Here is a 12,735-nt window from a genome sequence, read left to right as displayed (position 1 = left end):
AAGACCGTTCTTTCTGTGTGGATAAGATGCCGATAAAGTAGTTTGATTTGGGGGTGTACCCGTGAAAATAAAACAACTTTAGAAAACAATTTATTGAAGGGGCTTGGAGGGCAAGGCGCATAAGCACAGTTTTTTCAACTTCAAGAAATCCGCGTTTAAAGTTTCAAAATTATACGGAGCCCCTTGGCGAAGAGAAAGTTCAAACTCTATTTTTGATGCTTAAAAATTGAATCTTAGTGGTATTTCTTTAACTGACTATATATTTTGACTAGTTTCATAGTTGAAATCATTAATAACCCACTGTTTTCAAAAACTGCACTAATGCACCTAGTCTTTTAAACCTTCCATTTGGAAATTGATAGGACGTCACTACGCTCTCGAGCATCTCTTCAAATTTGTAAAGAACACAAGACTTACAAGAGAGTTTATTTTTATTATACGACAAACCGCCTTGGAAAAGATTGTCATTGAGTTCAGTAACATTTCCTTAGAGAAAGAATCACATCAATGAGGCTGTTGAAGGAATGAACGCTATACATATCCCAGTATGGATTAGATCCAGATGCGAATGAACTCTGGTTCAATTGAGAGGTGTTGTCTCGAGGAGCTTACAATTAGCGCTGTTCGAGTACGATGATAAGAATACGAAGGCTTGGAGACTTAAACGCGCTGCCAAGAAAGTGAACCCGTGTGACGAGCTAATGAGACCCGTCCAGACCCGCGAGAAGAGTTGTAAAGACACAAAATATTATTATCAATCATAAAAATTAAGATGATACCAGGAGCACAGCACAGAGCACGGGAAATGATTGATGATAGAAAAAAGAAGAGGATGTATTTGAGTAAAGCAAAAGCACACCAAGGTATTTCTCGTAAGTGTGAGGTGCAGATCTTGATTATGTGCACGCGGCCAAATTTCACTTTGGAAAACATTTTAGGTAACACTTGCGCAATAGCCAAGGCATACTTTTGGCACCGTCCCCCAAGATTTTTAAAGAGTAGTCATTATTCACTGTAGTCTACCCAGCGCGGCGCCTCGAGCCCAACAGGGTCATCGGGTATCGCTTTAGCTTGACTACACTCTTGCCGGGTCAGCGTAGAAATCGTTTAAAATCTCCCTAGTTCCTTGAATTTTCAGGGTCCTTCAGGCAAATAAAGACTTGGCAGAGATGCACAAACTATGATAGATAGCTCGTCTCACTCTTAGCCCGCGTTCAGTTGTGAGCGCTGCCATGCGCCCCGAAAAACGCCATATCAACATTTAAATGTTACGAAAATTCCTCCGATAAAATATTAACTTCTGAGGAAATTTAAGAATTTATTTCCTTGAAATTTTCACGCCCCGTAGACAAAATTGCGAGTACGTTTTTCTGTAGAATTAGAAGGGAAATATTGACAAGCCTTCCTAGAAATTCGTATGACATGGAAGGAAATGTTGCAACATCTGAAGACTCGTGCGGCGTTTCAAGATGCTCCGGGCATCCGGCCGACATTTGACGGGAATCTTTTTCTTATTGAAAGCCCTCCTGAAAATGTTAATGATGATAACATTTTTGACCCGTTTTCATGGGAATAATCTGCTGGAATAGAGGGAAATGAAACGAGTTTGTGGGCAATTTTCAGGGGTGTTCTCGGGATTCGGATACATCTAGTCTCATTGCGAAAAATGGGGCATGCAATCATTTCTGAGGAAACTAAAACGAGGAATGATGCATTCAAAACAGAGCTATAGAATCTGTCTCCTTCGAGAAAAACAGGATTACGAAGCTACTAGGGGGCTACGCCCCCTGAGGGCGCTCCGCGCCATCAATGAGCCGCTTCGCGGCCCTATTTTTACCCTCCTGTCAATGTTGGTTTTATTTTTCTCCTAAAAAATTACGATATGACGTATACTTTACTTTTAGAATGAAATGATTTTTGTTTTTGTTGAATAAAGACCAAAAAAAATGTTTTTGAAGTCAAAAGGACGCGTTTGGGAATGACTTCTTAGTGAAATATTGCAGTAAAACAACGAACAATGATAATCAGGTAATAATTAAATGATTGAGGAGACGGGGATCGAACCCACATCTTGGTTCATAGGGCGTCTCCGACGTCTTGGACGACTCGGCCACCGCTCATCTAGGGCCTATTGCCTGTCGATTTACGCAAAAATCATGGAAATCGGCCCGGTAGAACGCTCAAACAAACTATGACAAAAAGTATAAATTTACATTGTTTAAATGGGAGAATTCGCAACTTTACCACGTAATATAAAAAAACCTGGGTCATATTTTGAAAAACTGAATAGAGCGGGCTAATCTAGAGACAATTGCCCGTCGATAGCCGCAAAAATCATGAAAATCGGCCCGGTAGAACGCTGGAGCTAAGCGTTACCAGTTACGCAAAATTAGGAGGTCTGCGGGAGCTTATAGTATAGAAAGTATAGAAGTATAGATAATTGCGCAGAAATTTTGAAACATTGGAGTTTGGATGCGTACCTACGTGATTCTGAGGCTCGGCCACATATATACATACAGCATTATAAAAGTGGTTGTTCAATGTGAAAAATAGGTCCACTCTAATATTCAGCGTCTAAAAATAATATAAATTTATTACGATATTATAAGGAGCGATCACCTTACCTCGGACACAGTTGTTTGGTACGGGGTGTTGATGAATTTCGGAGCATTGTCGTTGATATCTGACACACGAACTATCACCGGAATTGTGCGCTTTTTATTGGTTGCTCTAATCGTGCACGTAAGCTACAACAAAACAGAGACAATTATAAGATTAAAAAATTGTTTGGCAAATTGGATGCAAATTTAAAATTTTATCAAAGAAAACAAAAGTATTCTTCATATTTCTTATACATAAAACACAGGATTCTTTTGAACCGTTGTTGATAATTTTCTTAAGTCATCCAAATTATCGACAAACTTCAACGAACAGGTCTCTTATAATTCAAAATAACTCTTTGAGTCGTGCAGTTTAAATTTCTACGTAAAGCGGCAGTTAAAGCTTCAGACACCCATTGTGTCATGTTCAGAAGGAAAGTACCAGGAGCATGGACGCTCTTTTGCAACAGCCAATCTCTGTAAAGAAATTAGAGACCGCTTAAACAGTCTTTGAGAAAAGTAAAACGAGTTGGTTCTTCCATACAAAATACAGTCCAACTAGAAGACTGCATCTTGCAAAAAAGGACCAGAATTGAGTAACGCTGCTAAAATTGCGTGTTAATTCCCTAGTGGCAGAGCTAAATTCACAGTATATAAACGAAGTATAACCGTTACATAAAGAGCGTATTTATACAAAGAGTGTATAATCAAAGTTAGTTAGTTAGTTTTAGTTAACGACGATCAGCATCTAGGCTATTTACGTCGGGGACTAGGCAATTTTAAATTTTTAAATTTAATATAATTTAATTTTTTTTTAATTATGACGGTTCTATAACATATATATATAAATAGCGTATATATATAAAAGATGTATAACTGAAGCCTAACGGTTGTATAAAACATTTTTACAAATAAATTTTATATGAACTAATTATAAAGGTTATTCGCGCAATTTATAAAATTATTTTATTAATAACGGTTATGACGGCGGTTTCCTTTGAACATCCCGTTACTTAACCGTTATATAACCGTTATACATATGAGTGGTATTCGTTGACATTTTTTTATATAAATCTGCTACTAGGGTTCTCCTAAAAGAGAAAACCTAAAATTTTAACTGTATATTCATAAAACCAATTGAAATAATCGGAGGATTTTCGGGATATAAACTGAATTTTCCAGGAGCTCGGCAGAAAATTTTCTTTTTTGGCTTACTCAGTAGACGCTGTTATTTAAAAAGCTGATGTGTTTTTGCTCGTGATAGATCAAAAAATTTAAACTCGTTCGAATGGATTTCTACGTTCACAATATGTACACACACGGTGTCGTCGAGGTGCGTGGTTGACCTCGTCGCAGTAAATTCCCTTCATGTGCTGTTTACCTGTATTAAAATCTCTGTACATGAAAACTAATCAGGTTGGTACGTGCGAGTCAATGACGCGCCTTAAGAACATATTGTGTTGGAGTTCACTGCTTGTTCATGATTACTGATATTTTCCATGTTGTCTATCTTAAAGTAATTGCACCTCTTAAATTATTCGGTCTCTTTTCTTTTTTGTGGGGGGGGGGAGGGAGCTTTTCAGCCGATGGTGGGGGGTGGAGGGCGCAAAAAAATGTTCTGCACCTGCCGCAAAAAACCTAAATCCAGCTCTGCGCCTATAGAGTTTGCGTGCAAAGTAATACCTCTTATTGTTAGCAGAAATACATCCCGTTTCCAGACACTCGTCCAAAGCTCTGGAAATTTGGATTGAAGTGCAAGTGACCGAGGTGCTTTCTCGTAATCATGAAATTCGTGCGAAGGAATAAATTGGCTGGATTCTTCGAGGCGCAGCCTAGCGGTGACCGCGAGTCCAAACGGTCGCGATCCAGTGTCTAATTAAATTTAGCACACACCTCACTTCCAGGATTCGCAATTAGGATTTCTACTCGAGCCATGTTGTCGCTTTCCCCATTTAAAAGGGGTCAAGTTTTAATTTGAAAACTCTATCATCATGCTTTGAAAAAAATTTCTTGTTGACTTTTATACAAATAATCCCAGTACTTTCCTAATTTTTGCACTCAAAAATTAGTCGGATGCTTGGATTGCAGTTTCCTTGGATTCCAAAATTTCCTGACGTTTCCAAGACTTTTTGGTGTCTTTTTCTTGTTTTGGTAGGAGGGGGTATACTTTTTGCGACAAATGCTTTCCCTAAAATTATTTCATCGGAAAGTCTCTTGGATTTGAGACGATGCTAAATTCTACGATTCACAGACAGAAAATTTTTATTTTTGTTGATAGAGCGTGACCGTGTGGGAGAGAATAATAAGGTGTTTTGGCTCGAAGAATGAAATTCATGATAGCAAAATTTCCTGATTTCTCCGAAGACTTTTGAGAAAATATTCACCCTGGAAACAAGGTGTTCGAATTTTCGTGCAAACAAATTACTGGCTCCCAAGATACGTGTTGATTGCCATTCTTGTGAGGCATATTCTGCTCTCGAAAATCCCGGTTTTTATGAAAATTGCCCCATTTTTCTCCTAAATTAATTTTGCACTAAGGAAAAAGTAGCAATTTAAACTTAATTCTCGGGTCCTCTAGGACCAGAATTTGAAGTGCAAATATTTTCACAAAAATAGTGTAGATCCCAGGATATGTAAAAGTGTCGTGCTTAACCACTGGAAACAATTTTCGGGAACGATGGCACCTATCCGTGAATCCGTTAGTACGTGTACCTCTACTTTACCGTTCAGTAATACTATGCAGACTTGGTATAAAAAGAAACTGATTAGACGCGCCATTTTGTCCTGACTTCCTGTAACATAAAACTGATTGGACAAGCCCTTCTTTTGAGAGCATCAAAAAAAAAGTATCAATTTTTGTCCAGACTTTCTACACTCCTTTCATTCATTATTCCAAGATTTCCTTCCACTGCCAAAATTCCAAAAATTTTAAAGGTTTCAAAGTTTTCCTTGTTGATTTTCTCCTAAAAGAACTAGAATCTCCGAAAAAAATATTGGAAGTGAGTCATAATAAATCAAGAGATGATTAGAAGAGTTGAATATAGTTTTTCATATTAATAATTCCCAATATTTACTGTATTTGCACTGATAATTTCACACTTTTTACACTTTTTCGATCTGTAGAGTGCAGAAACACAAACACTCTTACTTTTTAACCAAAAGAAAGGCAACAAAAGTTGAAACCCCTAAGACCCCTATGTGCGGCCAAAACAGGACCGCATTTTTCAATTAGGAACTGCAACTTACTTCAGAAACGACTTCATTATCATTAGTTTTGTTAGGTTGATAAGTGCCTTTGATGAGTGAAAATGGGTCAGAAATTGTAGTTTCTAATCGCAAAATGAAGTCTGACTGTGATTTCGTGGAAGCGTGAATTAAGTTCGGCGTGACTAAAAACGGCATCAATGGAGCCTTACTGACGTTCCCTTCCCATCAAAAGGAGCAATCATGGCATTCATGGCAGTCAAGTCACCAGGCAGACAGAGATTAATTAAATCAGGATGCAGAACTATCGACGCGATTACGACGTTGCCACTTCCCGATAAAAATTAATATTTTAACCATAGACAACGTTATAAAAACTGCTTTATTTTCATGGTCACCGAAAACTCTCTCGAACGACGATGATGATTATGACGAGGGTGATGGTTTACTATGCTGACAGGTGCAAATTCCCTACAATCATTATCTTCGACATGAGAGATTGACAGGGACAAAAGCCGGATATTTTGCGGACGGTCCAAGAAGAAAGTTCAACTGCTATGTGATGACTGGATATTTCTAGGATCAGTGTTAAGAATCTCCGTCCGGAGTTCATATAGTGCCCATAGAACCCGTGTGTTATGGATGCGAAGTAGGGAAAATTCGCTCCAAAAAAGCGTTTGGCGCTCCGAAAAAAGAGAAAATTCTGCTCCGTCAAAGTCTAAGGGTTGTCTATAAATCCCTCGTATTTCTTTTCAGGATTCACGGAAAAACAGCATGATGGACTTAAGAAATGAAGATAATTATAATCATATTGAGAAAAACTGCGAACACTGTCAACTTTTATTAAAATACAACAACACATTGATGTAACCGACTTGTATGATTTCGCAGGCAGTAAATAACTTTCGTCAAGTCCCAAGATGAGAAATTGGTGTGCAATAATAAATAATATGAATAACCTAAAAAATAAAAAAAATAAAAATAAAAAAAAAATTAGAAAATAAAAAAAAAATGAAAAACCAGATTGAACTATCAAGCGTGATGAATTTAGGACTGGACATGGGCAAAGTTCTTTCCAAGTCATGTAAAAATCCATAAATTAATGATTGATGGTTGGACCACGGAATGGTTTTCGTCAAAGCTCTGGATCGACCTTAACTGCATAATTTACGAACTCCCTAAGCGCAAAAGTAACGACCACTCGTTATAGAAATGGAGGGGTAAACTCCTCGACCGACACGAATCCGCGGTCAGTTTTGGCTGGAGCATCTCCGTGGGCGCAGGCAGGTGGGGTCGCGGGCGGGGCGTCACGCGTCGCGCGTCGCGCGTCGCATCGGACGTCTAGCGCGGTGTCCGTCGCGACGCGACGCGACGCCACCGACGCGACGCAGCCAATGTCAAGGCCGTTGTCCGTTGTCCTTATTATTAACAGCTCGCTCATCAACGAGCGGGACGTCGTCGCGTCACCCGCGCCCCGCGCTCGCACCTATGCGTTCAACTCGCAACCCCCCCCCCCCCCCCCCGAATGATGGGGCACGCCACCCAACGATGATCGAAAGCACTGTGTGCTCACCAAGAGAGACACAGAGTTTTTCAATTGCTTCATTATATTCGAAACATTCAAATTTGTGGATAATCGAAAATCCGTAATCGATTAATAATCGAATCCAAACTGAATTGAATGTTAAATCCATTTATATGCTTGCTTCGAATTGCTCGTCTAGAGTGTGTAGTTTACAAACTTTTCACATTTAAGGCAAAATTTCGAAATTTTTAAATTGTATCACGATTTGGATTGGGTAAACATTGTCTCGGAATCATATCTCATTTCACGTTTTGACTGTTCTCACAACCTTCCATGAAACTCAGATTAAGCCGAGTTTGAATCCTTGAAAAATACTAGAAAGCTAAGAGGTAAATAGTCTAGTAGATAGTGCCATTGCTTCAATTGGACGTATTTCTATCAAACGGACTTAAGCGCCATAGGGTGAGGAAAGTAGGGGGGGGGGGGGGCTTGGATTGGCGGCGGAATCGGGCGTCCGGCTTATTCCGTCCTATACTCGCAATGCTTTTCCATGGCGCTTAGGTCCGTTTGATAGAACGCGCTATCCGACATTCTAAATTCCTCAATAGGAACTCAAATTGGCGCTTAGTTCCGTTTGATAGAAATACGTCCAATTGATTCGGTTCACAGGCTGTTCCCCGATAAGTTGTTTGACAAGAACTAGTGTCCATTCCTGCCACTGCACATTTTGCTACGAAACCAGTATAGCCGCTAACACACGTACACTCCGAATGTACATTCTGGCCTACTGCGCATGCGCGGGCATCGCGGATGTACACTCATCATTCTCTTGGAAAAGAATGTACAGTTTGACGAGAAGAAGAGGCTACCCGCGACGATCTTCTACTCATTCCTGTAACTTATAGTTGTTCAAGAGAACAAAATGAGGAACATTCTCGATGCCCGCGCATGAACAATAGGCGAGAATGTACATTTGGAGTGTACGTGTGTTAGCGGCTTTAGGGAGTGATTGGATCGTGAACGATGGGAAATTGGAAATCGAGTTGGGATGATGAAAAACTCGAGGCAAGCAAGGCGAATGAAAGGTCGGCATGGAACATGGAAGAGAGGGAGCAGATGGACGGGATAGACCACCTCAGATGTGAGTGACTCATTGAATAATCCATAAATTGATGATCAAATACTCGTTTCGAAAATAACCGATTCACAATCGAAAATCTGTCTAAATAATCGCTTTAATCAATTAATAATTGAAAATTTCGGGCAACATGCCGATACTTGGAATCCAATGCTCAGGAATTTGAGTTGGGAGGGGAAACCCCCATACAAAATAGCTTTCGATTAATTTTCGGAGGGGTCGTTGATTATCCATCAAGTGAATTGATTTTTTCCACTGATCGAAAAGATGGACGGCAAAAAGATTCGATGGGTCGATTAGTTCTGTTATTTTGCCATTAATCGCAGACGTCTGGACCACCAATTGAGCTAGTAGGCAAACGGAGCAAACGCATGCATGCCGATCTTGTCACACAACTTCAATTTACGAGGTTCAAAAAGACAGATTTATCGAGTCAGAGTGGGGGAAATAGGTAATAAGGGATCTCAAGGAACGCGGTTAGGTTTCGAGTCGAGTTTTCCGATTCTTGCGTGATAATCTTCTTAGTAGTGGGAGCCGGAGTATTCATGAGGGGTAATAAACAATTAGATGAAAGGAAACAAAACAGATATTTTAAAGAGAAAATGTCAGAGAAACGACTTAATTATAAGTTGAACATAAATCCGATGCTCAGTGGATTCGAGCAGACCAGTCAGCGCGCAGCGGCTAATTCGTGAGCAGATTATGCTGAGCCATTAGAAAGATCGCTAACACATTCGTGAGCTATTGAGCGCCTGAGGAGAGAAAAAACCAACTGGACTTCATTTTCCGATCAGGAACTAACATTTCTGGCTCATCCGTAAAAACACTTATATGCACGGGGAAAAATAATGGTACATACGTTGTTTCTTCACCGAGGCAGAAATTCTAATTCCTAATTGCAAAATCAAGTCCAACAATCCTACTGGGTAGGTCTGTCTCTTTTCTCAATTCCCTGCATTTTGCGGAAACGTTTTAAGTTGTTTCATCGTTTCCTAAGAAATCACCGTTTAAGGCTGACAACGGAAAAGCTTTGGTATTTTCCTTTTCCTTTATCATGTAAATTTCGGTTGACAACGGAAAAGCTTTGGTATTTTCCTTCTCCTTTATCATGTAAATTTCAAAGGGGCCTCCATCACTTTCTTATCTCTAAGGATGTAATTTCTTATGCAATCAGAAAGAATGAAAGAAAAACAGCAGAGACATTTGTATGCAATGAAACTATAAGAAAAAAAACACCAGTTGGCTTATTGCGATTCGGAACTCGAACTTAACTGTCGTTGAACAGTTTTCAGACCGCTTTGCCGCCGCTAATCTTCTTAAGACGTAAAGCTGAACTTTTGCTATTTCAGTGAGTCGCAAGTCGTGGAAGGAGGTCCACGGTTGTCCCTTTCCTCCACCCGATGGGACTAAGGTTCCATCCAAATGCGTTTTTGAGGAAATGACCGATCCCTATCATTGCTTCATCTCCACTTATTTATTAACTAGCAAAATGCCCGTGACTGGAGTCACGGGTCTAGAGGCCGCTAAAATATCTATAACCCCGAAAAAATGGTGGTAAGGGAGCAAGACATGCCATAAAAAAAAGATAAAATCGATAGAAAAATGAGTTGAGGGGGAGGTAGAATAAATGCTGGCAAAAAAATTAGAACTAACCTACCAATGATTTATTTAAAAAAAAAAAAAAAAAAAAAAATGAAAAAAAAAGAAAGAAATTGAAATAAAACATCAGCTGATAGCAAACAAATTTACCAAGGAAACAAAGGAATGGAACTCTCATAAAAACAGATCAGTGGAAAACAGCGTAAGTAGGGCACTTACGTTAATTAGCGTTTATGAGTAAACGGTAAGTGCGATTTAACCAAAAATCTATACAGTTCTTTATAAGACCAAAATGGACAAAATTACAAAATTTGAATAGGCTAACTTAAATCTAACGATAGTTATCGTGAACGAAAGAATTGACGACATAGGTCGGGTAACTATTATAGGTGGGATTATAGGTGGGATAGGTGGGATGTTCAAATGATGGGAAGTTCCGGTAACAAGTTTCTGTGACAAAATCATTTTCGTCTTGGGAGTCTCCAAAATGAATACATCATAGTGATCAGTTACTAAGGTCGATTCTCACTGATGATAGCCTCACTCTGCGTCGACCCCCCAGTCCCTAAATGGTACACCACTCTTCCTACCCATAGGGGGTGATTCAGGCTATCCCTTTGAGAGGAAGGCGCATCCGATGGCATGATGATTGCGCTCGATTCCTCCTCTATAAATCGAGGTTGATTAACGAGAAAAGAAGCTGCCAAACCTGGAAAACGATGTGCGATAAGTTGTCTGCGTCTCGGTCCAGAGGTTGCGTCAACTGAAGGCGTTTCCCTTTCAAACTGAACACAGCGTTCCCCTTCTGATATACGAGATCCAAACTAACCTCGTAGACGGGGTCCCCACCAACAGGGAGCTCTGCAGGTGTTGTTTGTTGATTAGTTTCTGAAAATTAGAGAAAACAGCATAATCCTTCACGGTTAACAACATGAATAGCTGTTTGAGGTAAAAAAAAAAAAAAAAAAAAAAAAAAAAAAAAAAAAACTCAGAGAATTCTTGTACTGTAAACTTGTGAAAAAATTATATTTATAAAGTTCCTATAAGAGAGAATTTAATAATTTTACAAAAATTACCTATCGGCGGCAACATTGGAAAGTTCATGCATGCAGTATTTTCCCTTGGAAAAACGAAATAGCTTCAAATTATAGTACAAAGGTGTAAGATAAAATTCCAGCAAAATATATAGTTGATTGTGATTGAATTAAGAGAATACTAGATGGGTATTGTCATACATCAATAATGAGATCCGTTTGAATTAATATTTACATAAGACAAAATAATTGATAGTTATTTCTTTCACTTACGATTGCCTCGGCTTTCCTCGATGTCCACGATTATATTTGACAGATGAGTTTCGACCTCACAAGGACCTGGAACATTTCAAAAATACTTTTAATAGACAATGTATTCAGATGTTAACGTATCTATTTGTACCTTCCAAAAACAATAAGGTCTTGTTCTTTTCTTTCTTTTTTTTCTTGTTATTTTCAAGAACACTTGAAGTGAGGAGTATGTCGATAAAATCGGGGCTTTCGAGGTTGAATCATAAGATGATTTCTGGAGAAGGTCAGCAGGAATTTCTGGGAGAGATCGGGTCCGTAATGATGGAGTGCGTCAGAGAACGGAAGTCGAAAATGAAATCGTGTTCGACGTCATGATCGAACAGCTTGTCTGGTTATGTCAATAGGATGACGGAAGAGAGGCTGCCAAAAAGATGCTTGATCGGGTTCCTCCTGGGAGGAGACAGAGGGGTCGTCCGGTGAAAGGGTGGCGACAGGGGGTTTTGGATGAGATGAAGGGGTGCCAACTCCCTGATGACTTGTGGGAGGACCGAGTTTAGTGGCGGTTAGGCGTCGCAGAGCGCCAGAGAGCGCTAAGAGAGCGACTCTTATGTATGTATCAAAAGATGTTTTCAACAATTAAGAAAATTAAAAGTTATTTGGAAACCTCGACGCTAGACAAAAAACTTTGGTTACCAAAACGGAGCGGCGTTTATTCGCAAGATCCTTCCAGGTCTCGATACACGATCAAATTCCCGAACGAAAAACCATCAAAGTTTCGGGAGTCATGAGTCTTAAAATCATTACTTTACTTAATTTTAATATGAAAATTTGGGAGAAATGTTTCGTGTGGGAGGAAATGATGAATGGTGGCACTCCTTCTTGATGAAAATTTGACGGCTCGTCCAATTTTGATGAAAAAGGACTGTTGCATGGTGACCCTGAGTCATCAACTGGTCTACTTTGATGAGAACTGGTTTGGAATTTGATGGTGTATCAAGACGTTAGCGTCTAATAGGGACTGACGGCGCGTGGGCAAGAGTGCGTTGGCTTTACGGTTGTCTTGGTTTCTCCTTAGGTTGGGTAGGTCCATTTTCATTATCTAAGCCTCCTTATTATCTGAATAAGTTAGACGGTGCCCAAGCAAAAGCGACAACTCAAAAATGGACAAGTAGACAAGATACGAATTTAAACATTCTCATGTTCTTCTTTACATGTTCTTTAACCGAAATTAAACGTAAAACATGAGTCGTGCGACAAAAATTATTGAAATCAATTCATTACTTAGAAATGAACGTTTTTAAATTAAATTGGCACGGGATATTATAATATTCCCCGCTCACAAGAGATACAATGGTCTGATTGAATCAGTCTGCGCACAACGAC

At 39.5% G+C, this 12,735-nt stretch overlaps 1 protein-coding gene across 1 annotated transcript in view; it reads right to left on the bottom strand.

Annotated features, from left to right (window-relative positions):
* Cad99C (cadherin 99C) overlaps positions 1 to 12,735 on the bottom strand; it is a 138,449-nt gene that overhangs the window by 96,862 nt on the left and 28,852 nt on the right. Inside the window, 3 exon segments of the mRNA XM_072301979.1 lie at positions 2,625 to 2,747; positions 10,776 to 10,954; positions 11,374 to 11,439. Of these exon segments, the coding sequence (XP_072158080.1) occupies positions 2,625 to 2,747; positions 10,776 to 10,954; positions 11,374 to 11,439 (368 nt within the window).

Source organism: Bemisia tabaci, chromosome 6, assembly GCF_918797505.1.
Source record: "Bemisia tabaci chromosome 6, PGI_BMITA_v3".
Classification (NCBI taxonomy): Eukaryota; Metazoa; Arthropoda; class Insecta; order Hemiptera; family Aleyrodidae; genus Bemisia; species Bemisia tabaci.
Note: the sequence above shows the minus strand (reverse complement) of the source record. Positions and strands in the feature narration are given on the sequence as shown.